We start from the raw sequence: 27,273 nt of genomic DNA, 5'->3' as shown, positions 1-27,273 counted from the left end.
ATTACGCCGGCAAGCAGCTAAAGGACCGCCCATGTTGCGTTCGCGTTTTCCTATTATATACTGTACTAGTTATGCCGAGTTTATTTTTCGGGAACTCTTGTATATGAGACAGGTAAAATGGAATCTCATACAACCATCAACACTCTACAGTCCACACTCTGCAGTTTAGCGAAGGCAGTAATTCATGTTCCTGCTCTTTGCTAAGCATTATAAATTATTATAATTTCACTTTTTTACTCCATTAACCTTTTTTTTTTTTTTTTTCGTGAATCTGGTATTAACTTCAATTCAGTATTTTTTGAGATAATGCCGTAAAAATGGCGGCTAGACCATCAATATTTTTTTTTAAAAAAAAAAAAAAAAACACTTTTAGAACAGAGTATGCACTCAAACTTAGCCAAGTCCTCACTACTCAAATGTATTATAAAAGTTTCCTACGAAATCGATAGCAGACTCTTAAACTCAGGAATAAATTGCTTTATTTTTTAATTTTATTCAACAGAAATACTTTCTCGGTGGTTGACGAACACCGGCTGGATATTTAACTACTTACTACCAGAAAACTTTTAAATTTTACACTACCAATATAATAAACCATGGCTTAAAATTCGCTAATGAAAGCTCACGGTAAAACCTTTTTTTAAAAATAAAAAATAAAAAAAAAAAAAAGGTACCGCAGCTTTATTGTTTAATTTTAAAAACTTTTTACATTATTTACAATACAATTGTATTTTAATACATTTGCATTATAATTGCTATATTTACAGCTACTTAATTGATTAATTAAGCCCGTTGTTTTTTTTTTTTTTTTCTAATTTTGTCCCTAGGCAATTATTAATTTTTTTATAAAAATATACCAAGTGCGAAACTAGCAATTACTTCTCTATCGTGTATCCGATATTTTTATTTTCATTATTGAAGCGCTCGGCAAACAGACAAACAAACAATCAAACGAATAAATGGACATGAAAATTTTTTTAATCAAAGCGCTATAACTTTTAGAGTAACTCGACACTTTAATAGACTATCAAATTGCCTCTTTTTTGTATAAAAAAATTCTCTAATTAAAAAAAAAAAAAAAAAATTGCCCGGGATTCGAACCCGTGACCTATTAGTTCAATAATAAAAATTTTAAATGGCGATATTTTGGAAACTACTCGGCGGATTTCGACGCAACTTTGTAAATAGACGTTTATTAGCAGCCCCTAGGTCCTTACAAAATTTCAAGCGATTCTGAGGACTCGGGGTAAGATGGTCACAGGAGAAAAATTAATTATTTATAAAAACTGACCATAATTCCGGATATTATCGACCGATTTTCGTCAACTAAAGCTTAAATTCTTTATTTTAGTGCCCTTAGTACTCACTGAAATTTTTTAAGGATCCGGGGTAAGTTGGGTCACTAAAAAACTCACTAAAATCGTAAAAATCGAAGTTTTTATAGGGAAATATAAATAAAATAGAAAGTATCTGGATAAAATGAAAAAAAAAAATACTTTGCCGGGATTCAAACTCGCGACCTATTAGTTTAATAATAAACATTTTATATGACGATATCTCGGAAACTACTCGGCCGATTTTGATTTAACTCTGCAAGTTAATGTAAAATAAGTTCCTGTAGGTCTCCACAAAAAATCAGGCGATTCGGACGACCCTGGGGTAAGATGGTCAGAGGAGAAAAATGTAACGTGAAAGAAAGTTTAAAATTGAATGAAACAAAGGACTCGGATGATTGTTGTCAGATCATTTGAATAAGTAATGTTGTCGAGGAGCCAGTTAAAATAACTCTTGAAGTTTAAATGAAAACAGTGACCCATTCAGCCCCGAGTTAGTTTTAAAAAGTTCTCCCTTTTTAATTTATTCCAGTGAAACAGCATTTATAATTATGACAGTAATATAAAACAAATTGTTATATTTTTAGCTTTAATTCTTGAATATTTAAGTGGTGACCTCGGTAATTATCATAAATTAGTGGTCCTCATTACTTGAGTCGCTGAGAAAAAATGCTAAATAAATTAACCGTGTAACTATTGTAAATTTAAGGTTAAAAACAACCCAACCAACATAACAACAACAACAACAACTACGATAATAATAATAATATTATGTATAAACGCATAAAATGCTCTGGTATTTCGGTTTACATATACAGAGACAGAGGGCTCTGTATTCAGGATACAGGAACTGATATTTTCCGAGATAAAATGAATCACCCTTATACAAACCCCGACCGCGAGCCTTTACAACCCCCATGCCACTGACACTAGTAACAGCGGCACAATGCTCAGACAATGGAGCAACCATGGAGTTGTGGATGTTGGTTTCTACACGGTGATTGTGTCTCGATTCTCGTTTCTCGTGTCCCTTCCGCCTAAACCCGGTTGTGGTTGCGAGAAATTTTCGCGGTTCGAAGCCTCTGCCTCGGATCTGTGACCTCTCACCCCTAAAATAACTCACACGCCAAATACTGTCCGATTTTTTCATTTCAGACGGCCCATCTTACCCCGGGTCCTCAGAATCGCCTGAAATTTTGTGGAGACCTAGGGACACTTATTTTACATTAACCGACAGAGTTGCGTCGAAATCGGCCGATTAGTTTTCGAGATATCGCCATTTTTAATTTTTATTATTAAACATATAGGTCGCGAGTTCGAATCTCGGACAATTTTTTTTTTTTTTTTTTTTTTTTAAAAAAAAATTCTGCGTCGTCCTAAGGATATTTCTGATCAACTGAGGTAATTTGGGCCGGTTTAATTTTTTCTCCAACCGATTGAAAGTAAATATTTTTCGCTAAAATCGGGACAGAGCTCGAACGTTAAACTACATTCTATCAAACGAGACAAAGGGAACGCAGATGTAGCGAGTATTTATACGTCTGAGGGTAAATAGAGTGCCGTGTATTCATCGGGTAGTGGATCGCCGCCACAAACATCACGACTGGCGCGTTTCGGTCATTAATTAATGCGACCGGTCCATTATATCCTCTTGACAGCTTTCACGCGTCTACGTGTTCAATCTGTTTCCAATGGATCATTATGCAAATTGTCCGTGGATTAGCATTAGTCTACGCTACGGGTAATAATTATAATTTTGTCAATTCGCCGAAGTCGACCCGCTCGGTTATTTATCGGCGTCTTTGCCGAAGATCAATAGACTCTGGGAACTGCCCGATATAATATTGCATGGAGATCGTTTCTGTAAGCGTGATCTATTGGGGCGCCGTGACCCGGTCGCCCCCAGAGCTTCCTCCATGTGTCAAAATGCCTGCGACAGCTCTCTTGTTCCAGGCGTTTTTCCTCCTGTAAAACAAAAAACACCCGTATATTTATGCCATTTGTCAAAATTTTTTTTTTTCCAAGACTGGACTTACGAGTATACGCTCCCGCTTCCGGGATATCTGCTCTGACAGCGCCGCTGTGTAGTCACGATTCTCGATATTCAATGACCGGTGGCTGCAAGTGAACAAGGGTTCATTTTTTAGTTAAAGTGCTTGAAAAGCGGAAAAGTGTGGGGGTAAAAATATTTTTACGGTGCAAAAATATAGCTTGAAGAGCAAGCTTTCAGATGATATCAATTTTGTTTGGATAAAAAATTTTTAAAATAATTTTTAGGAGCTTAAAATAAAAATATCTGGTGGAGTTTGTAAAAAATGTGGACATTAAAGGTTGAATTGAATTTGTCCGGGTAAAAGAGCGGTAAATACATGAAAAGGATGTAATCTATTTAAAACAAAAGAGACCGGGGATTAATGAAAACAACAATCAATTTTTAATTAAAAGATAAAAAAGAGGCAGAGTGGATAGGAGAGTAGAGCTTGGAGTTCGGAGTAGAATTGGTCCAGTTGTTAGCATTGAGGTGGTATATTGCGTCGGTTATACACGAAGAGGAATAACAGAGAGCTCGATCCGAGTGAGTCGATATCATGTAACAAAGCATGTCTCTGTTGTGACAAATTGCTTGGGGTTAGTATTGCACTCAAGGGACACAACTACATTACTGGTAATCAACACATTGATCCAGATGCATTCAGCGGTCACTTCACCTGCCCCAACTTCTCTCTTCGTCCCAACCCATTGGGAAATGATATTCCATTTGGTTAAATAATATAATCCCTTTGTGTCCAACCCTAAGTCATCCGCATCCGGTCAAACAACTTACTACCCGGGATAAACACCGCTTTATTGTTATTGGTTATTACGAGTGAGGATTACTTCCGAGCTTCCGAGCGTTGTGTACACGGGTTCCACCAAGAAAAAAATTTCTTTGGCTACGGGAAAATTTACCTCAGAGTGTCCACTTTCCGGAGCTGCTAGTCCTCTAGCTGTGAGATAGTATTTCGAAGCTCTTTTCAGCGCCCCCAGGGAAAAAAAAAATGAAAAGACGGAAAAAGAGATATCGCGTTACTGTAAGCTTTGAGGTGCGATATCTTGGGTTCTAATTATCGGAAAGAAAATTTTTTCAATGGAAAATAAAGCTCAAAGGTCAAGCTTTCAAATGGCACCAAGATCGTTTTGATAAAAAATTTTTAAGCCACTTTTCAAAGCCTCGAAAAATTTTTCATAGACACACGTGGAATATTGTTGAAACTAATATGATAATTAATATCGACAAAAGCCGTTCTTTGGAACTAGAGATAACGTCGACGTAATAGTGGAGTGTATGATAACCTATTAAGAGGTATATCAAGAGGAGTTAATTTAAACGAGAGTGTAAGTGAAGTAGAAAGGCCCTTGTAGATAGAGAATAGATGATAGGGATCTCAGCACTATTGAGAGTGTATTAATGATACGGTCTGAGCTCTGATAGGACCGCTAATGGAATATTCCGGCAGTTTGTATCGTTACTCAGCTGCTGCGGCGCATTGTTTATGATATGCTTGGACGTCTCTATTGAGAGTTCTCCTCGAATTACACCTGGGTAATCCTATTAATCATATTCTAATAGTTAATAATCGAACGGTTAATCAATTTACATTAACACCGCATCGTTTATATTTATTGTTGTTCGTTGTTAATTGATATTGTCGATAGTACCTCAAGGTACTTTGTTTATTGATTCACATGTCACTCATTATTTCTACAATAATTCCAGTCAATAATAATAATAATAATCATTTTATTATTAACTTTTATGATAATGATATTCATCATGTTGTTGATGATATTTATCATAATATTGATAAATAGAGTCATGATGATATTGGTGATATTCATCATGACATTAGTGGTGATATTCATCATGATATTGATGGTATTCATCATGATAATGATATTGATGATATTCATCATGGCAATGATATTGGTGATATTCATCATGATAATGATACTGGTGATATTCATGATGAAAATGATAATAATGATATTTATCATAGTATTGATTATACTTATTATAAAACTCGTAATAATAAAATTTTTAATTATAGCAAAATTGAGCTGTCGGTACTAATTGTTAAACTTTTAATTAGTGCAAATATTAATTATGTTTATTTGTTCGATGTACATACCCTATGTGACCAGTTTGTCTACCTCGTGTATATATACTCGTATGTGACTATGTGTGTGTGTGTGGGTGGGTGTCTGTATTTTCCCACAGGACACAGTGAGTAAAGGTAATTTGAGTAAGACGCGAAAGATAAATTGCTAATTAATTTCAGGCCGGGCAAATAGAGTTCAATATTCAAACAAGACTTTTTCTAATTATTCCAATCAACAATTGTTTATACTAACATTTTTTTTATTGTTATAATAATAATAATAATAATTATTATTATTCAATGAATTAAAGGTAGATAGTGAATTAAAGATAGAAACTAACCTGTCTAATATATATCCAGGGCGAGTAACGTCAGTGGTGATATATTTAACAGGATTTGAGTGACATTTACGTGCTGTGAGCAATGGTACTAACTCAATTCCTCCAGTCAATTTATAATCATAAGGAGTATTTTTATACTCATTCTGAATTGATGTATATGGTCTGACTCCATCCTGCATTTGCGAAGATTCAGTTATTCCTGTTAGATTAATATAATATCATTTAATACGCCATTCACAATACGCAGAACAGATGACAGAATATCAATGATTTTATTATGTATAAAATTATGTCTGTTATTGCTAAACTAAGAGTTGTTAATTTGTAATTATACCTGGTCTAGACTTGGCATCAAAAAACTCTTGCATTGATGGAGTTAATTCACGCTGATTGGTAGTGGTAAGTCGATGAATAAATGATTTTGTTGTCCATCCCTTGAAGATAATTATTATCATTATTATAATTACAATAATCATGAAAATGATATTCATGATATTAATTATGATAATGATAATAATATTGGTGATATTCATCATGACATTGATATTGATGATATTTATCATGATGATGATATTAGTGATATTCATGATGATAATGATATTAGTGATATTCATAATGAGATTGATATTTATGATATTTATCATGATAATGATATTGATGATATTCATTATGACATTGATATTGATGATATTTATCATGATATTGATATTGATGATATTTATCATGATATTGATATTGATGATATTTATCATGATAATAATATTGATGATATTCATCATGATAATGATATTTATATTAAAATTGATAGTGATATTGATAATAATAAAAATATAAGCAAACATATCAAAAATTGTGTTACATTATCCAGCTTAAGAATTGGTTAGATCCATAGCTGGTAGGTAAGAGGATATTTAGTTTTAAATAATCCCGTTCTCTTACAACTTAAACCATCATTCTAAACCCCGGGCAAACATTTTCCTCCCCTTCTTTTCTCATCCGCGACCTCTAATATAAATATACATATACATCTATATATAAATATGTATAAACCGGGTAGCTCTTCAGATACCGGAAATACGGGCGAAGCCGAGCTTAATTAGGAATTAAGACTCGAGATAAGTCTGGAAATTCCGTGTTATTTTCTCGGCTTAAACTTAACTAGTTTGTTATAACTTATAATTTATAACTTATACCATAACTATTTAACATTTCTTGTATTTTAATAATTTATTCATTTATTTTAATTACTCTGTTAATTGATAATGACAAGTTAAATAGTTTTGCTTTTGAATTTATTTTGAAAAAAAAAAAAAAAAATTGAAGTAAAATTAACAAGATTTAATTTAACTTTTTAGTTAAAACTTTTTTTTTTTTATTTTTAAAATCCCGGTTTTATAAATTACCGTACCATAGACTCCATAAAGCGGACACCCAGCAGCCTTGGATCCCTCCAGGGAACACCACCTGGCCCGGGGCGGCCCCACGGTTGCAATGACACCTGAGTAAATATGTCATTACTATTACGAGTAATTACTTTTGAGAAAGCTCTCAAGGTGAATAAATTAAAAAATGACCCTAACAATTGTGATTAAAATGAAACTCGGGGGTGATTTAAGTGCTCGAAGTGGTCGAAAAAAAAATTTTTTAGCGCTGAAAAAACTATAAGCCGGTCAAAGTTTATGATTGAAAGAAAAAAAAAAAAAAAAAAACAAATTCAATAATGATGATAATTCCTCAGAGTGTTCAGCAAACAGAGCTGAGAGTCACGAAATGTTTGAATGATAGGTAAAACCTTGGCAGCTCGCGTGACGAGATACCACCTGAGTTGACTAATGACTGATGAATAATAATGCGACGATAATCATTGAAATTAGATCTACATATTATCAGTAAACGTCGCGATACCATCTGCACCTCCTCGTTAATATAAATGAGCAATAAATGCGATAAATAAAACGCCTACGTGACCTTCTTCCCCGATTTCCGGCTTTTGGTTCGCTTGAAGATAAAAATAAACTCGTCCAATGGAATCTACGAAAAATTTCCTAAAAAATGAGTACCCACACGTCCAAAAGGTCATATGTGACCATATCTGATCATATGACGTCATATATGACATGTGTGATCAGCACATACGTCAAATATGATAAAACAAGCTAATCTAGAGAAAATTTCCTAAAAAATGAGTATCCATACGTTTTACACGGCCATATGTGATCATATCTGATCATATGTGATCATATCTGATCATATGTGATCATTTCTGATCACATGACGTCATATACAACATATGTGATGAATATATGAGTCATAGATGATAGAAAACACGCTGATCTAATGCAATCTACGGAAAATTTCTTAAAAAATGAGTACCCACACGTTTTTAACGGTCATATATGATCATATGACGTCATATCTGACGTTTGATGATCACATACATCATATATGATCAAATGTGAGAAACCATAAGCGTGTGGGTACTCATTTTAAAGGGAATTTAATCGCCAATAATTCTAACCAATTCATTTTGCAATTATTGGTCGTTATAATCAATTATTATTATTATTATTATTATTATTATTATGCATCTTAAGAACTCGTAAGGTATCAATAATATAGTATCAGCAGTAGGACACGAACAAATCGATCGGGAACTCAAGGATCTGCTGACTGGCGCAAGATCGCTTCTAATCACGCTAGTGCATGAAATGAATGCAGTGACCTCCAATTGAGAACAAGGACACGTGAGTTTACAAATTTTGATGTCGATAATAATAAATGTGATTTATTTTATTATTTTAGTTATTCTAGATAGTTTTTTTTTTCTACCTGGGAGCTGAGCGGCGACAGCGGCTCGAGGATCACGTTCTTCTTCTTTAGAGAACCGGAATAGGGGGCGCCACCTCCGGACTTTCCCCAGGGAGAGTAGGTTGACTGCAAATGACGGAGCTGGAAATATTCATTTGATGATAAGTATTATTCATTACTAAATTACAATATTTTTTTGTTCTGTAATATTACGAAAGGACCTTCTTTAAATAATAATTTGACGAAATTTTGTGGAAAAAAAAAAAACTCGATGTATCAAAAATGAATGATAGGAGTTATCCTGACAGTAGTTTCCCGCCGGAAATCCCCCATTAATCGGGATAAATTCAGTGTATATCTATAAATGTACATAAATATATCTGTACATAAATATCGAGCGATTTGTATGGTAATTCAGTATCAGTATTATCACAGTACACCAAAGGCATTACGTTTATCAAATTGAGAGTTAAACAATCCAACAATCCTGTCTTAATCTCCAGAAATATATATATAAAATCTGAATTTTGTCGCGAGCTTACACCAGCCGGGGGTGAAATCTGTCTTTAAGTAGTTTTCGAGATTATGCTAATTTATATGCTTGTATAGGGTGAATATAGGAGTCTATGAGTGGCAAGAGTTGTTGAAGCGTACAAGGTAATATCGGGAAAGTTTTGACTCTGGTTACACACCCTAAGATAGGCAACTGTAATAGTAATAGTAATAGTAATATCTATTTGAATGAATAAATAGATAACTTTGAGGGAGAAGAGAAGGAAAGGGGACGTAATACTATTTATTAAATAACGCCTCAAGTCCTCTATGGGCTACTGAGATACCGGATAACTTGGCTAATTAATTACAGAACTTAACGAATCATATTGTTTGAGTTTATAGTGTTAGTGTTAGTGTTATTAAATTCTAATTAATATTTTAATAAGTTATTTTATTAAGAAAATTTTTTAATTTTAGGTGAAATATTTAAAAGATCTGTGGACATTTTTTGGAGGAAATTTAAATTTTTTATCATATTTTTAATTAAGAAATGAGCTTGTATCTTGTGAAATATTGACATTTTTAAAGATATAAACTCATCCTGATGTTACACTCTTCAAGACCTTTCATTTGAGTACCCACATCAATTTTTCATATATTTTATATATTTATATATATATATATATATATATATATATATATATATATATATATATATATATATATATATATATATATATATATATATATATATATATATATATATATATATATATATATATATATATATATATATATATATATATATATATGTATATATGAATAATTCATCAAAAATGCATGTGGGTACTCTAATGAAAGCTCTTGATGAGTGTAACATCGGGATGAGCTTAGATCTTTAAAATATACATTTTATATATGTATATATGTAAAATATTAGCCACAAATTTTTTATCTATTTTCAAATAAATTTCCATTTCCACCCGCGTAAAAAATCAATCACTAACTAAATGTACCGAAAAATAATTTAAAAAAAAAAAAAAAAAAAAAAAATTGCCATTAAAGTTCCACCCGAGGAACACTCTAAAGAAGTAAAAAGACATAACATACTTGAAGCTGCTCATGATGTTTCTGGCGCAAAAGTTGTTCTTTACGTCGCCTCCAAACAGCAGTCCCTTCTTGTACCACTCGACGATCTTGTTCCCGACGTATCAGCTCCTCGACATCGGGGTTGTACGTCGTCGCGTTGTCCGTGTCGCCGTACTCAACCCCCATTATCAAAGGTGTCGTCTTAGTCTTATTCTTTAGGATGTTTCACCTCGCTCGGGATTCAGCACACCCTCAACTTACAACTCTCTGATATACAATTGTTGAGTCCGATAAAATACCTAGGCAATGATAGTGCCAGTGTTACAACCCCTCGAGATAACACTGCTCTTTGAACACAGACTATAAACTCGACAAGTTATACTATATTACCCCCTCAGTTATTTCTCTATCTGATGGACTTGCTAGGCACTTATTCAAACTTTGTTTTTAGTTTTGTTTTAATAATATTCATTTTTATTTGAATAAAAAAAAAAAAAAAAAATGTTCTAAGCAGGATTCGAACCCTGAACTTTAGAATCTAAAAAAATCAAAAGTGTCCGCCATATTGAAAATGGCTGTAAAATTATTTTGACACTGTAATTTTCGATTTGTTTTGTGAAATTTTATTTATTATTATTATTTTACTGAAATTTTCTTATTAAAAATTAATTGATTATAATTTTAGTTGATAAAAAAATTTAAAGAAAATTTTTTGATTAATATTTTGTTAAAATAAATTAAAAATTCTTTAGATTGATCCTTAGTATTTAAAAAAAAAAAAAAAAGTAAAAATAATTCTAGGCAGGATTCGAACCCTGAACTGTTAAATTGATCAAATTTGACGGATATTTTCACTTTGGACCCGAAAAATCCGAATTTTTTGAATTTCTTTTTAAAAAAAAATGAATTTTTTACGTAACTTACTTACAAATGTATGCAAAAAAAAAAAAAAGTAAAACCCGCGGCAGTATTTTTCGGGCGGAGAACTAGCAACTAAACCAAAGCTCAACTATTTCTGACCACAAGGGCTCTAAAAGCTCCTCTACTCGGTTCCATTTAATTCCACCCCTCAGTACACTCAATAGAAATTCCTTGCCCGCAAATGAAACTCCGTGGGAGGAGAAGGGGGGGGGGAGAGGGTAAAAGTTTAAGGACTAAAAAAATTCTTTGTATTTTTTTTTTAATAAAAATTTCCGAGAATTTTTTTCTAAAAAATTAAAATAAAAAAAATCTCTAATTTTTTAGCCTTGGAAGTAAAAACAAGACTCACCTGAAGAGGAATGAGTAAAACACGCGACTGGCGATTCCCCTTAGGTATTCCTAGCTGGTGAGCTCTTTACTAATATTATCTCTGCTGTTCGTCTGTGTAATCTATAACTATAACTAGTTTGATATATAACAAGGAAATTCATAGGTACGTATATACTCCATGCATTATACATGTAATCTCGGGAGCTTGTATTGAGCTGGCCGTCGATGTACAAGCTCTTGCTTGTTGTCTAGGTACGTGAAATAAGTCTCGAAAAGGAAAAGAGTGGGGGGTGAGGCTGGAAAAGTGGGGGATGAAACTTAAACTTTAACTATAGATCGGGAAGTCTCGCGATGTCGCGGTACAGAATTATTTTCGGGAATTTCGATCAAATGTTTAGGATTTCATGCTTGCATAATTTCATGAAGCTTCATTCGGGGACAGGTGGCTAATTTTAGGAATAAAATCATTTTTTTAATGATTAAAAAAAATTAATTACTCGGAAAATTTTACGATTGTTTTTAAAATTGGGAGTTTGGCTGGAAAATCGGGTGTAACTTGGAAAATACTCGACTGAGGAAATTTTAGTATGAATATTTTTTTGTAGCCCGGAAAATTTCCTATCAAATTTTCCTCTTCAACATTTTAATTTTCAACTCCTACCCCACTTTCCCCGCGAAATTTAAATATTCAAAATTTCCCGGGACTTGGAACCGCAGCGCCAGTGCGGCGACCGCCTGTTACTAAAAATAGCCACCAATAAGCAGGAAAACGGCTCTCATCTCCACCAATAAACCAGGTATTAAATTCTCTTACCCACAAAAATCACTATTTCTCAATATATAATATATATAGTTATACAGTCAGTGTAGAACAATATAATCACAATACGTGTCCGCCGGGGACGAGTGAATAAATTTTTAAAACTTCAAATGAATTAATATTTAAACTTACCTTAAATAAAAAATGTTGTGCGATAAAATATGTATTATTTTAGCTCTAGTTTTAATTAATAATTCTCTCGCTTCAGAACCTCCGCTTGCTGTTTTTACAGATGAAGAATTAATCCAACACATTACTACTGATCCTGTGATAGCGCTTTTTAGTATGTATTTTTTTAAATTAAATTAATTATCTTTAAAATTAATAAAACATATGGTGCATTTTTTTTTCTGAAAAAAAAAAATTTTTTTTATTAATAATTTTCATTTTTATAAATTTAAAAAAAAAATTTTTTTTAAGTCAAATAAAAGTAATAAATTAATTATTAAATAAAATAAAATTTAGTATATTTAATTGAGTAGAATAAATTAATAAATTTTATTTTTATAAATAAATTTAAAAAAAAAATTTTTTTTTATTAAAATAAAAAATTAAAATTTACTTACTTAATTTTTCAGCTAAAGACGACTGTGAAAATTGTAAAAATTGGGAAGAAGAATTAATTGGACTACGGGATGAATTAGTTGATTCGCTTTCAGCTTGGGTTGTCAAAGTTCCTAATAGTTATTTGAGAAAATTGTATACCCCGAACGAAGAACCTGCGCTGGTATTTTTTAGGAACAGCGTTCCCCTTCTCTACAGTGGTAATTTAAAATAAATAAATAATTATTTCATTTAATTTTGTATAAAAAAAAAATACTTAACTTTCTTTAAGGTCCTCTGGATGACAGGGAGATTTTTGAAACTTTTTTTGACAACAGAGAGCCAATTGTCAGAGAACTTACGGATGAGACTTTTGAACACTTGACACAGGTGAGCACTGGAGCCACTACTGGGGATTGGTTTGTTATGTTGTAAGTATTTTTTTTTTTTTAGAAATCTTTAATAGTAATTTTTTTGAAAAATAATTAATAATAAAATTGAATAAAATTAAATAGTTACAGTGACAATTGCGTAGAATGTCAGCGCCTAGGAGCAAGATGGGAAGCAGTAGGCGCTAAAATAAAACGCAGAATAAATACAGCAAGGGTCAACAAACATACCTCTGGAGCAGCTACTGCAAGGAGATTCAGCGTCTACGATGTTCCAGAATTAATTTTGTGAGTAATTTTTTTTTTTTAACTGAAAATAAAATAAAAAAAAAAATTTAGTAATTTATTTTGAAAAAAAAAATTTTACAGCTTCCGACGAGGAAAAATGTATAGATATCAAATTCCTAAGTACGATGTTAATGCCATGGTATCGTTCGCTGAAACTTGGTACAAGAACACTCAAGGAGAAAATGTTCCAGTTCCTCAAAGTCCATTGTAAATATTATTATTAATTTTAAAGTCCCTAAAAAAAGCTCTATTATGACTTATACTCTGTTATATTGCACTGTATTTTTTTAAATATTGATATTTTTAAAGATCTAAGCTCATCCCGATGTTATACTCATCAAGAGCTTTCATTTGAGTACCCACATGCATTTTTCATATATTTTTCATATACACATATATATAATATATATAAATATATAAAATATATGAAAAATTAATGTGGGTACTCAAATGAAAGGTCTTGAAGAATGTATTGTCGGGATGAGCTTATATCTTTAAAAATGTCAATATTTCTCAAAATACAACGTCATTTCTTAATTATCTATCCCGGAGACAAAATTTTTTTTATTCTATTAATAATGTAGATAATTAAATATTTTTTTTTTTTTATTCCAGTGACGACTTGACCCTAATGATCGCCAACACACTGAGAGAAAATCCTTGGATAATGAAACTAGGAAGTATGATAATTTGTATTTTAGTTATTGTCACAGTAGTATCAAAACTTCGTAACAAAACTGAAACACCAGCAACTAAGAAGAAAGATACATAAAATTAATAATTATTAATTTATTTATTAATTTATCAAATTAATAATCAAGCAATGTGATCTTCCTATCTTCCATTTACAATTATAAGATAATTTCGTTTGTAAAAATAAAAATTTATAATTTTTATTATACGTCATTGTGATTATTATTATTATTAGTATTTCTTAATTTATTTTTGTTATAAATAATGGAATGGCATTTAATTTAATTAAATTGTCCTAAGCAAAGTCAATAAACTTTTTTTTTTTTTTTTTTTTAATTTAATTACCATCATGCAAAAATTGTCTAAGCGCTTGCGGTGGAAAAATTTTCGTGCTATTTTGTTCTTATATTTATTCAGTGTTTTTTTTTTTTTTTTTTTTATAGAGCTGGCAGATTAATTAATATTCATTTCTAAGTTAAATTATTTAAATTTTTAATTAGAAGAATTTAAAAAAAAAAAAAAAGAGTATTTGTAAATTTAAACACTCATTTTAAAAATAAAAAAACCAGCTGTAATAAATGAATTCGACTCTTAAAAATTAATATAATTAAAAGAACCTCTAAAAAAATAAAAAAAAAGTCTTACACGAAAAGAACAAGATTACACTGGATATTATCCCAGATTATACTCAATGATATCCGGATTATACTGAGTATAATCTAGGATTATACTGAGTATAATCTAGGATTATACTGAGTATAATCTAGGATTATACTGAGTATAATCTAGGATTATACTGAGTATAATCTAGGAAAACATTCAGTGTAATCTTGTTCTTACCGTGCATCTAACTAAATCTAAAATCGTAAACTTAATTAATAATGTAAATAATAAATCTTTAAAGATTGTCACTAAATCTTGTCGAGACTGGGATTGAGCCGAAAAACAGTCGCAGGGTTGGCAAGAGCGGTGCGGATGCTGTTCTCGAATTTCAAGGATATAGAGGAGAACTCCATCATGTTGGTGGGCTTGCTCTCGATCCAGAACTCGTCGAACGCGTAAAAGAGGTAGCTGAAAAACTGATGAAAGGCACGGACTCCGGGGAGAGTCTTTGAGGAATTGTAGACGTGGGTTTTCGCGGCACCGTCTCGGAGCAACCTCCAGGCCATGCTGGTGATGTTGATCCCGACTATTGCGAACGCGTAACCATATCTCGGGTGGACCGAGTGTAATAATGCGTGGCGAGCTGCTATTGGGTACTCGTCTGCGAAGAACACCAGGTTCTCTAGGCCGAGGATTCCCATACCTCGGAAATCTGTCTTTGGATCGTCACCCTGGAATTTATTTTAATATTTTATTTTTTTTTTTACTTTGTGTCAACTTTTGTAAATTAATTATTTAATTTTAACATTTTAATGAAGAAATTAATTTTTTATTCCTTTAAATTTTTATTTTTAGTTAATTTATTTAGTTAAACAAAAAATTATTAAATGAAAAATTTACCTGAAAGCCAATATCCTGCCACTGCTTAGTAACCCTAGCCTCAAGAGGTTCATAAGGATTCAGAAGATTCCAAAGCTTCAACAGAACCATCTCATGCTCTAGATTACTAGAATCATACCCAGTTTTCCTGAGCTCCTCAATTTCAAAGATCAGCTGCCTGTACCCCCAGATCAGCTCGACGCACTTGCCGAAGCTCTTAGCAAAATCGGGATGCGCCACAGGATTAATCTTCTTAGCGAGCAGGACAGTCCTGATGGTGTCCTCGAGGACCTTTCTCTCGGTCTTAGCGTTGAAGCCCCTACGCTCGGTCAGCTCGTCAAGACCGAGAACTAACGCTTTGATCTCTGGGTTTCGGGACTGGTACAGGGAACTCTCGACCCCGAGCGTTCTCTTGGCTCCCGAGGGCTCGCCGTAGCAAATCCTCTGGAGCTCGCACATCGACGTTGTCTGCCGGAGGAACCACTTTATTATCGGCCTCAGGTACCAACAGACCAGCGACCAAACGTACCGGTACATCTCTCTTCTATTTCTGTTTTTAATTTTAATTTTAATTAATGTTAATAATTATTATCAAAATTAATTTTAAGAATTTATTTATAAATCAATTACAGAAAAAAAAATTAACAAGTAGAAATTTTAAATAATTAAAAATTCAATTTTTTTTTTTAAATAATTTCTTTGAAAAATAAAATAAAAAAATTTTTTTATTTTGAAATTTTATTATATTAAATTAAAAAATTTTTGAATATTAAATTTCTACGGCAATTTTGAAAAAAATATTTTTTTGCTATAATTTATTACAAAAATTAATTAAGCATATATTTAATAATTTTATAACAAATGTATTAGGTTAAAAAAAAAATTGCCATGAAAAAATTAAAAACAAATTAAAAATTATCTAATGACTCCTAAATTTTATGTCATTAATTTATTCGGACTGTCTATTCGGACACTGTGAGTGAGTTCCGCGTGAGGCTAGCGTGAATATTACAAATTATTTGCCACGCTAAAATTCATGCTACAGTGTCCGAATAGCCTCAGCCTAATTTATTTGCAAAAAATAAATTCTTAAAATTATTAAATACTGACTAAATAAATTTTCATCTGTTAACTTTAATATCAAATATAATTACTTATTATCAGAACTACCTTTCAGCAGGACTAGAAGTCAGGAAATCCAGGACACTGACATTTTACTGCACTTAACTTAGTTGCTTACGTTTGTTTTGTTTGGACGATTATCTCCAACGTCAATCTGAACATTGAAATTTAAGGTTATTGATTTAGTTTTTTTGTGCGCATGCGCAAGACATTTTTTAAATTTATTTATTTATTTAATAAACAAATTAAAAAAAAAAATAATAAATTATATTAATTTATAATTAATTGAATTAATTAAAGGTAAAACTGAAAAATTAATGACACCTGTCACTTAATTTTAGTAAAGAATTAATAATTATTTCTGACAGCTGTCAGTTCTTTTTTGAATTTAGTTTCTGAAACAGCTGACTGCGGCGCTAGTTGTGCTTTTCAAAATGGCCGGGACAGTTAAGAATTAAATAAATAAATGTCATCTAAGATTTTTAGTGTTATAAATAAGTAAGTAAAAAAATAATTAAAATTATAATTGTAATTAATTTTAATTATAATTAATTAAAAAAAAATTAATTATTTTCTGTCATAATTTTTTTTTATTTTTTTAATGCAGCAATTTATTTATTAAAAAAATGATTAAAAATCGGCTAAATTAATTTTAATTTAATTTTGACATGTGAAATATTTTAATTAAATTTTTTTTTAAATAATTTTTCAATAATAAAAAATTTTTTTCAATTTTTAGATTTTGGCTAATTTAATTGCCAAAAAATTCTAAGAATATTTTTTATGTCTGTCAAAACTTCAGTGTCATTGATTTTTTAATAAAATAAATGAATTTTTTATTTTCAGTTTGAATTATAAATAAAAATTTGTACGCGCATGCACTGAAATATAATTACACATATGACATGTGTAAATATACTTACACACCTATGACAAAATTATTAAGTAACTCCAGGGAGCACAGCACGTTGAAGCGCAGTCGCACGCGTGGTCAGAATACTCCAACAGCAGGCACCAGCACTGAGTGTAATAGAGTGGAACCGGGTTTGTGTGTAAAGAGGTAAGAGGTGAAGTTTTAAGTGGAGCCCGATCAGCTGGGACTTGGACAAAATGTTCATTCTTCAAAGGTCTATACTGTAAGTTATTTCATCAACATTAAAAATTATTTTCAATAAATTTTCATTGAAAATTTCACCTCAAAATAAAAAGTCAATTTTTATATTAAAAAAATTGATTTTAATAAATTAAAAAAATAAATAATTTTGTTTAAAAAAATTAAATAGTAATTTTAATACAAAATTTATTTTTAATAATTTAATTTGTTTATTAATAATTTATGTAAAAAGTTTTAAACTGTTAAATTATTTGTCGAGGGTTATTTTCAGTATCATTTAACTTAAAATAGACCTGACTTGTGCTAACTTTTATTACAATACATGCTTGCTTTATTTTTATTATTATTATGTCATATATGACCCTTCAAAATCCATTAAATAATATAATAAGATGACCCGAAGCCGGTAATTTAATAGTTTAGATGTTCATGAGATTGAATTAATAAAGAAAAAATACTCAAGAAAATTATGATTAATTTTGTCATTGATGTACTATGTTTATGTTTATAAGATAATGAGAAATTAATGGATGTCATAGATTATCTTACTTTTAAGTTTTATTTTATTTATTTTATTTACTTTATTTATAGTGTGATATTACACGTCTAATCTTCGTGGTATTGATCGTGATCGTGAATTATATGGAGGCCAAGGACATGCGTTCTCCTTCTTAGTATAATAGTAATAATATTTATAATAATAATTTTTGTGTCAGTATAAAAAATTTTATGTTTGTATAGGGATATATAGATGTATATTAGTTTTCCGTAAATTACCTCATGAATATTTATAGCGAAGATAAAAAAATGTAAGAAAAAAATTTTATTGTTAAATTTAATCATTTATAAAATTTTTATTAATGAAAATGACGTTAGCCGACATTGAAAAATTTTTAGAAATTTTTTATTGAAAAAATTTCAATTGAAAAAATTAAAAAAAAAATGTCACATGTAAAAAAATTGAAAAATTATAAGTACAATTTTTTATAAATATTTTTTTTTTATTTGTAATTTGATTAAGAAAAAAAAATTAGAATTTTTAGACGTCTGCTAACTTCAGTGTCATTTTTATTATTTAAAATTTTTTAAAAAATTTTGAAAGATATTATTATTATTATTATTATTATTATTATTATTATTATTATTATTATTATATTATCTATATTATTAAGAGAAAAAAAAAATTTTGTCTCCAGGATACAAAATTAATAAATGACCTTGGATCTTGAGAACTATTGACATTTTTAAAAATATAAGCTCATCCTGATGTTACACTCATCAAGAGCTTTCATTTGAATACCCACATGCATTTTTCATATATTTATATATATTATATATATGTATATATGAAAAATATATGAAAAATGCATGTGGGTACTCAAATGAAAGCTCTCGATGAGTGTATCATCAGGATGAGCTTGTATTTTTAAATACGTAAATATTTAAGAAAGTACAGTGCAATTTAACAAAATTCATTACTGAATAAAGCAAAATTATTATTGTTATAATTGATTAAAATTCAATACTTCCGTATTTATACTCCAACCTTGACTAGAATCTAGACCAGTGTCGATATTATATCACACTAATCTTATCATTATATTAGCAATCTAAAAAAAATTTGCATTAAAAAAAATAATTGAAATAAAATAAAAACAAACAATAGATAAATATCAGGTTAATTTTATGCACTTGTTCAGTACTTCAATTAATGTAATCGAAGTATCTATACATTACCTCAATGAATTTCCGGGTGTTAAGCTCCGTACGGAACTAGTTAGTCAATTAAATGAATAAATTAATTTAATCAATAAAAATAAATAATCTATAAATTATTGTGGGAATTTTTTAGTTGTAAATTATCATGTAATTATATTTAATTTTTAGTTCTACGAGAAATGGAGCGTGGACTCGAGTACTTCCTCCATCGCACCCAGCGACTAAAGACATTCAGCACAGGGAAATTTATGAAATATCCGGGGACGTTGTGCCCATCAATATGGTCAAGGGTATTGGTCACCTTAGAGACCCACGCCTTAATAAGGTAAATACTTATTTTAATTGTAATTACTAATTACTTAAGTCGTACATTTTTTTTTATCTCAAAAAAGAAGTCAAGGATATTTAAGTAATTTTTAAAAAAAGAGTTGTAAATTTTATTGTAAACATTTAAGTAATTTTAATAACGGTACAAGAGATAAAATTAAATTTTGCCGGGTCATTGGACGGAATGCGGTTTTAAAACGAGAAACTAAGTCGTTAAGTAGAGAATTTATTGAGAATATTAATTTTAATTCAGTAGTTTGTAATTTTATTTAAAAAATTTATTTTTTTGAATTTTTCAAATTTCCCGCCACTTTAAAATTTGAATATACAAAATATAAAATGGCGGAGGAATAACAGCTGATCTTAAATTACCAGTTCAAAAATTTTTTTTTCAATTATAATTAAACTATACTTAATTAAAATGTAATTTTTTTTCAAATTGTTGGTTTTAATAGTATCGATTTATTAAAAAAAAAATTTAATTAATTAATGATGTTAATAGAAAATTATAGAGTCTCAAATTAAATGCACTGTTGATTTAAAAATTTATTTTTATAAATAAAAATATAATTTATTATTTAGATAATTTTGTCGAGGTATTGATAAAAATAAATAGGGTATTAAAACAATGTCATGAGTAAATAAAATGATGATAATAATAAATAAACCTTGAATAAATTTTTGACATGATACCAAGAATTTAAATGCATTAATAATTTTTTTTTTTTTTTTTTTAGGGATTGGCGTTTACCTTGAAAGAGCGAATAGCCTTAGGGATCCACGGACTACAACCCCCGAGATTTAAGACCCAGGAAGAGCAACTCGCGTTGTGTAAAGCTTCTGTAATGAAGTACACTGAGGACCTGAATCGGTACCTCTACCTCGTGGAGCTCCAGGTGAAACTGACCGGCTCTTGCCAGTAATTACGCTTTGTTAATGTCATGCTAAATAATATTAAAGATTATTTTTATTTTATGATATTATTATTATTATTATTATTATTATTATTATTATTATTATTATTATTATTATTATTATTATTGATAATTAATAATAGTAAGTATTATTAATATAGAGGGTTGACTGAATTATTTTTGCAGGAGAGGAATGAGCGACTATTCTTCAGACTTCTCAGTGAGAATATCGAGCAAATGATGCCAATTATTTACACTCCTACTGTTGGCCTTGCGTGTCAGAAATTTGGGGTAATTTATCGGAGACCTAGGGGATTGTTTATTACTTGTTTTGATAAAGGACATATTTATGAAATATTAAATAATTGGTATGTATTTTATTATTATTATTATTATTGACGTTTTTAAAGATATAAGCTCATCCCGATGTTACACTCATCAAGAGCTTTCATTTGAGTACCCACTTGCATTTTTGATATATTTTTCATATATACATATATATATAATATATATAAATATATAAAATATATGAAAAATTGATGTGGGTACTCAAATAAAAGGTCTCGATGAGTGTAATATCAGAGTGAGCTTATATCTTTAAAAATGTCAATATTTCTCAAGATACAAGGTAATTTCTTAATTACTGACATTTTTAATTATCAGGCCGGAGCAAAGCGTCCGTGCGATCTGTGTGACAGACGGGGAGCGTATATTAGGTCTCGGTGACCTGGGAGCTTGCGGTATGGGAATCCCCGTTGGTAAATTAGCCCTGTACACCGCTTTGGCCGGAATAAAGCCTCACCAATGTTTACCAATTACCATCGATGTCGGAACCAATAACGAGCAATTGCGCAACGACCCTCACTATATTGGTCTAAATAAACCCAGGAGCCAGGGAGCTGATTACGACGAGCTTATTGACGAGTTTATGGCTGCTTGTGTCCAGAAATATGGGCAAAATGTCCTAATTCAGGTTAATAATTTTATTTCAATTAAAATATAAATAAATATAAAATAATAATTGTTATAAATTTTTAGTTTGAAGATTTCGGAAATCACAATGCCTTTAGATTCCTAGACAAGTATCGAGACAAGTACTGCACATTCAATGATGACATCCAAGGAACTGCAGCAGTGGCGGTCGCTGGAATTTTGGCTTCTAAACGTATTACTAAAAGAAAAATGTCAGATAATCGATTTGTGTTTTTGGGAGCTGGTGAGGTAAAAAAAAAAAAAAATTTATTTTATTTAATTTTTTTTTCAAAGAAATATTAAAAAAAAATTTTAAATAAATTTTTAGGCTGCTATAGGAATAGCAGATTTGTGCGTAAAAGCAATGGAAGCCGACGGATCCACTGAAGAAGAGGCTAGGAACAAAGTTTGGATGATGGATATTGACGGGTTGCTAACAGAGGGCCGAAAAGTTGGCAATCTTGATGGTCATAAAAAGTGGTACGCGAAAACTCACCAAGAGGTTAAGTCGCTTATTGAACTTGTCAGAGAAATAAAGCCCACTGTCTTAATAGGTAAATTAATTAATTCATATTTTATTTTAATAATTTAAGACATCAATTACAATATCAATATTATTTATTTTACAATTAAAATTAATTATTCAGGTGCATCAGCAGCTACGGGAGCTTTTACGCCAGAAGTTTTGCAAGAAATGGCTAAGAATAATGAACGACCTTTAATTTTTGCTTTAAGTAATCCTACAAGTAAAGCTGAATGTACTGCACAACAGGCTTATGATTATACTGAGGTAATTTTTATTCTTACTCTTAAAAAAAAATAGTTCGGTTCCAATCCACTAGATGGCGCCACTATGAGCTCTATTTCAGTTCCAAAGCACTAGGCGGCGCCAATATACATTTTAGTTCGGTTCCAATCCACTAGATGGCGCCAGTATACCTTCAAATTTAGTTCCAATCCACTAGATGGCGCCACTAGACATTTAAATTTGGTTCCAATCAGCTAGATGGCGCCAAAACTCTAATTTAAATTAATATTAACTATATTTTCAGGGTCGTTGCATATTTTCCTCCGGTTCGCCATTCGGTGAAGTGACTCACAACGGAACAGTCTATAAACCAGGGCAAGGAAACAACGCATACATATTCCCAGGCATCGCTTTGGGTGTTATAGCCACAGGAGTCCATCATATTACCGAGGAATTGTTCCTAATTTCTGCCCAAACTGTTGCTGACCACGTTTCAGATGAAGACCTTGCTCGTGGAAGTGTCTACCCCCCACTCGGATCTATAAAGGAGTGTTCTATTGACATAGCCGTACAGATTGCCGAGTACGCGTACGGCCAATGTAAGTAACTCACAATTAACTAATCAATTTTATTTATCAAGGAACTAAGAAATTTTTTTTTATTGTAGGCGGCTTAGCTAGCGAGTACCCGGAACCTAAAGACAAAAGAGCTTTTGTTATGAGCAAAATGTACAACGCCAATTACGACAGTCCGCTACCAAATATTTATGAGTGGCCGGGCCATTATGCAGAGCCTCGAGTTTTACCTGAAAAGTATGTAATTTATTTATTTTAATCACTTACCGTCATTTTTAAGCAAGTCAGACTATCACATGCGAGAAGAATCGCAATCAGCGCCACCTGTTGGGGTTTCCTGGAACTAGTACAAATAATCTGTCTTGCTTAATGGTTATAATTTTCTTATGCTTATATTTTGATTATATAAACTAGCAACCTTGCTGTCACTATATATCTGCCGTGAATTGTGAACCGTAAATAATTAAAATTTTGCTTTACTTTGTTAAATTGCTCATCCCGATGTTACACTCATCAAGACCTTTCATTTGAGTACCCACATCAATTTTTCATATATTTTATATATTTATATATATTAAATATATGTATATATGAAAAATGCATGTGGGTACTCAAATGAAAGCTTTTGAAGAATGCAACCTCAGGATGAGCTTATATCTTCAAAAATGTCAATAGTTCACAAGATACAAGGTTAAATACACTTCTGCTTATTCATTATACTTAACCATTTTTTTTTTTTTTATGATCTTTTTACAGAAAAGATTTTGAAATTCGGCATAATTTAAAACATCTTTAACTCTACTTTCTCCAAATAAATTTATATAAGTACTACGTTACTTTTTTTTTTTGATTTTTAATTTTTTTTTTTTAACTAAAGACTGTCTTTAAAAAAATTAACTTTATAAAGGGTTGCTAATTAATTTGCACGTTTTTGAATTATTGTTTGCTCAATTAATCAAAACTTAAAAATTAATTAAAACTTTTTTTTTTTTGTAAATTTAATCTAATATTTTTTTTTTCTTCCAACAGATTATAAACGTAGAGGCCATCATGAAATTAGATAATTTATTGTCTCCATTCGCCATTAATTATTTATTAATATTAATAATAATAATAATAAGGATGATTTAAAAAAAAAAAAAAATTAAATGTGTGGATTTAAAGAATTGTTCCGAGTGTTGTACTTAAAAAATTAAATATCTTATCTTCCATTTAATAGTTTTGAAAAAACAGAAAATAATAATAATATTAATATATTTCTACATTACAATTACAGTTACAGTATTAATATTTATGTTGATTAACAATAGACTACTGTAGTATTTTTACGGCAAATTGGTATTATATATTTACATCGAAAGATAAATTGAATGAATTATTTTTAAATTGCCATTAATAAGATACACTAATTAAATATTTTTATTATTATTTAATTGAAGAAAATAATGTTTTTCAAATGAAAGTATAATGTTGATAAGTAATATTGTAAGCGATTTATGTATAACATTTAATAAATTATCATTTTCATTGTCGTTATTTATTTATTTATTCTTTTGGGATTTGGATATGGACCATTTTGAATAAATAAATAATTAAAATAATAATTAACAAAAAAAAAAATACTTGCCTGAGTTTGGTAGATTTTTTTTTTTATTGTACAATTTTATAAAAAGAAACAAGATTAAAAAATTTAATTAACAGGATCTATATACTCTCTTACTGGCTGGATTCTATAAGAATCGTCGTCGTTTGAGTCGTTATCATTCAGATCCAGGTCATCGAGATTTTGGAATAAACTTTCATCAACTTTAACTGCATCACCTGGAATAATGTATTTAAATTATGTATGAGTTCATTCTGATGTTACACTCATCAAGAGCTTTCATTTGAGTACCCACATGCATTTTTGATATATTTTATATATATACATATATATAATATATATATAAATATATAAAATATATGAAAAATTGATGTGGATACTCAAATGAAAGGTCTTAATGAGTGTAACATCAGGATAAGCTCATATCTTTAAAAATGTCAATAGTTCACGAGATACAAGGTCATTTCTTAATTACTGATATTTTTAATGATATAAGCTCATCCCGATGTTACACTCATCAAGACCTTTCATTTGAGTACCCACATGCATTTTTCATATATTTTTCATATATACATATATATAATATATAAAATATATGAAAAATTGATGTGGGTACTCAAATGAAAGGTCTCGATGAGTGTAACATCAGGATGAGCTTATATCTTTAAAAATGTCAATAGTTCACGAGATACAAGGTCATTTCTTAATTACTGACCATAAAAAAAAAAATTATCAATTTTATTTTAAAAAATAAATTACCCTCATCCAAAAATTTGAGATCAGATTCATTCAAAGTTTTATCAGTCATAAACATTTCTCTGCCAGTTAATTTTTTAGACTGAATCAATGCCAGCTCTCTTCGCTTATTATGTCCCATTTCTTCATCAAATTGTTCCTTCCATTTCATGAAAGTTTCTACTGTTACTCTGGTACCTTCAAATCTTTTCTAAAAAACAAAATTAACATTTATTTAAAAAAAAAAGTAATAATAATAATAATAATAATTAAAGAAAATAAAAAAAAATTACTCTCTCAGCTTCTTCTTCCTCAATAAGCTTTTTAGCAGCGTGTTCCTCTCTGTGAAGCTTAATCCTATCCCACTGTACATTAAGCCACTCTTGCGCGGCACTCACCAAGGTAAAGACCATGACCATCCCCAAATTCTCCTCCATCTGTTCCTTCAAGTGCTTCAAAAGCTTCTCCTCATCTCCGTCTTCAAAGTTCTCTGGGTTTTCAATCCGAATCTCCAGAGGCTCTTCTGGGTACTTTGCTGTGTAAGTGAACTCCAGGTCGCAGGACAGTCCGTTTTCTGACTCGGGTTCGTATTCTTCGCTTTTTATTGTTAACATGAATTTGTGGGGGTTTGTTTCTAAAACTAGAATTTTTTTTTTAATTAATTTTTTTTAATAAAAATATTTAATTTAATTTTTTTTAATTAAAATATTTAATAAAATTTTTTTTAATTAATAAAAAATATAATTAATGATTCTTAGCTTAGCTATCAGCTGTAAATTTTAAAAATTTTTACAACAAATTAATTTCAATAAAAAAATTTTTATTTTTTTTTTACGTCGGAATTTTTTTATTTTATTTTATAATTAATAAATTAATTAATAATTTTTTTACAATAATTTAATTGCTAAAAAATTTTTTAAATCTGTCAATAAAATTATTGATTTATTTTTTTTTTTATTAAACATTTATTATTATTATTATTATTGATTAATTATATTTAAAAAATTTTTTTAATTGACAGCTGTTAGCTGACATACTTTTTAATTATTAAAAAAAGCAATAATTAAAATCATAAATTAATATTATTGTATTTTTTTTAGGTTATGTATAAATTAAAAAAAAATAAAATAAATTCTTACTTTGTAACTCTCCAGAATAAATAGAATCCAGAGCTTCAATTTCTTCATGCTGTTCTGATTTATGATCCATAATGAACAATGACACTGTTATTATTAAATAACTTAAAATTTTTTAAACAAAAAAAATTCTATTAAATTTTAAGATTAAAAATATTGACAGTAAGTATAATAATAAAAAATTAAGACTAGAGAAAGTCGCTGATCAAAATTGACTGACAGCGACACCTGGTGACAGAAAATACTAATTATTAAAGAGTCATGTTAAAAACCTAAAAACCAAATGTAGTTAATTAGGCTGTGAATTATAATGTAAATAAATATATAAACAAATAATTATTATATTCAAAATAATTGATGATTAATTAAAAAAGCATCTAAGTAATAAGGTATGTAAAAAAATTAAAAAATTGAAAATTTTTATATTAAAAATGGCGGCAAAATTTTGCTTATTCTCTTAATATATGATATAAGTTGGAGCAAAAAAAAAAAAACATGTAGAAATATAAAAAAAATTTTAAAATGATCAAACGACTGCCTATACTGAAGTTAGCCGTCAGCTGTTAATTTTAAAAATTTTTTTTAACAAATCAATTACAATAAAAAAATGCTTTTAAAAATTTTCACTTCTAATTT

General features: G+C 29.9%; 5 protein-coding genes across 10 annotated transcripts; 2 read left to right on the top strand and 3 right to left on the bottom strand.

Moving 5' to 3' along the window:
* Nucleotides 1–353: 353 nt before the first annotated feature.
* On the bottom strand, nucleotides 354–11,917 carry LOC141537382 (uncharacterized). 3 transcript variants are annotated; one of them, XM_074258349.1, is made up of 8 exons: nucleotides 11,477–11,917; nucleotides 10,228–10,505; nucleotides 8,644–8,763; nucleotides 7,223–7,312; nucleotides 6,149–6,248; nucleotides 5,815–6,013; nucleotides 3,371–3,452; nucleotides 354–3,299 (listed from the first exon to the last, which is right to left on the bottom strand). In XM_074258349.1, the coding sequence occupies exons 2-8, from the start codon at nucleotides 10,390–10,392 to the stop codon at nucleotides 3,147–3,149; spliced, it is 909 nt and encodes a 302-aa protein (XP_074114450.1). In that variant the 5' UTR covers nucleotides 10,393–10,505; nucleotides 11,477–11,917; the 3' UTR covers nucleotides 354–3,146. The 3 variants fall into 3 exon arrangements, with proteins under 3 accessions (XP_074114450.1, XP_074114449.1, XP_074114451.1); XM_074258348.1 differs by having other exon boundaries at nucleotides 10,228–11,917; XM_074258350.1 differs by lacking the exon at nucleotides 7,223–7,312 and having other exon boundaries at nucleotides 10,228–11,917.
* A 364-nt stretch (nucleotides 11,918–12,281) lies between these two features.
* LOC141537381 (uncharacterized) lies at nucleotides 12,282–14,398 on the top strand. The gene is made up of 6 exons (XM_074258347.1): nucleotides 12,282–12,560; nucleotides 12,856–13,041; nucleotides 13,113–13,251; nucleotides 13,336–13,497; nucleotides 13,579–13,704; nucleotides 14,113–14,398. Exons 1-6 carry the CDS (start codon nucleotides 12,422–12,424, stop codon nucleotides 14,267–14,269), a joined length of 909 nt encoding a protein of 302 aa, XP_074114448.1. The 5' UTR covers nucleotides 12,282–12,421; the 3' UTR covers nucleotides 14,270–14,398.
* On the bottom strand, nucleotides 14,269–16,948 carry LOC141537379 (ELMO domain-containing protein 2). 2 transcript variants are annotated; one of them, XM_074258343.1, is made up of 3 exons: nucleotides 16,843–16,948; nucleotides 15,694–16,222; nucleotides 14,269–15,524 (listed from the first exon to the last, which is right to left on the bottom strand). In XM_074258343.1, the coding sequence occupies exons 2-3, from the start codon at nucleotides 16,207–16,209 to the stop codon at nucleotides 15,102–15,104; spliced, it is 939 nt and encodes a 312-aa protein (XP_074114444.1). In that variant the 5' UTR covers nucleotides 16,210–16,222; nucleotides 16,843–16,948; the 3' UTR covers nucleotides 14,269–15,101. The 2 variants fall into 2 exon arrangements, with proteins under 2 accessions (XP_074114444.1, XP_074114445.1); XM_074258344.1 differs by having other exon boundaries at nucleotides 16,827–16,929.
* An 805-nt stretch (nucleotides 16,949–17,753) lies between these two features.
* Nucleotides 17,754–24,438, top strand: LOC141537365 (NADP-dependent malic enzyme). 3 transcript variants are annotated; one of them, XM_074258327.1, is made up of 12 exons: nucleotides 17,754–17,930; nucleotides 19,796–19,952; nucleotides 20,692–20,850; nucleotides 21,055–21,236; nucleotides 21,532–21,841; nucleotides 21,907–22,089; nucleotides 22,169–22,394; nucleotides 22,488–22,630; nucleotides 22,893–23,187; nucleotides 23,256–23,400; nucleotides 23,920–23,988; nucleotides 24,193–24,438. In XM_074258327.1, exons 1-11 carry the CDS (start codon nucleotides 17,905–17,907, stop codon nucleotides 23,957–23,959), a joined length of 1,866 nt encoding a protein of 621 aa, XP_074114428.1. In that variant the 5' UTR covers nucleotides 17,754–17,904; the 3' UTR covers nucleotides 23,960–23,988; nucleotides 24,193–24,438. The 3 variants fall into 3 exon arrangements, with proteins under 3 accessions (XP_074114428.1, XP_074114427.1, XP_074114429.1); XM_074258326.1 differs by lacking the exon at nucleotides 17,754–17,930 and adding an exon at nucleotides 19,630–19,684; XM_074258328.1 differs by lacking the exons at nucleotides 17,754–17,930; nucleotides 23,920–23,988 and adding an exon at nucleotides 19,630–19,684.
* A 215-nt stretch (nucleotides 24,439–24,653) lies between these two features.
* LOC141537388 (RWD domain-containing protein 1) lies at nucleotides 24,654–26,846 on the bottom strand. The gene is made up of 4 exons (XM_074258362.1): nucleotides 26,641–26,846; nucleotides 25,795–26,141; nucleotides 25,526–25,712; nucleotides 24,654–24,984 (listed from the first exon to the last, which is right to left on the bottom strand). Exons 1-4 carry the CDS (start codon nucleotides 26,708–26,710, stop codon nucleotides 24,854–24,856), a joined length of 735 nt encoding a protein of 244 aa, XP_074114463.1. The 5' UTR covers nucleotides 26,711–26,846; the 3' UTR covers nucleotides 24,654–24,853.
* Nucleotides 26,847–27,273: the final 427 nt, after the last annotated feature.

Source organism: Cotesia typhae, unplaced genomic scaffold, assembly GCF_013202065.1.
Source record: "Cotesia typhae breed Kobodo isofemale line unplaced genomic scaffold, CoteBio_Ctyphae scaffold_91, whole genome shotgun sequence".
NCBI lineage: Eukaryota > Metazoa > Arthropoda > Insecta > Hymenoptera > Braconidae > Cotesia > Cotesia typhae.
This window is presented reverse-complemented; position numbering and strand designations above follow the sequence as displayed.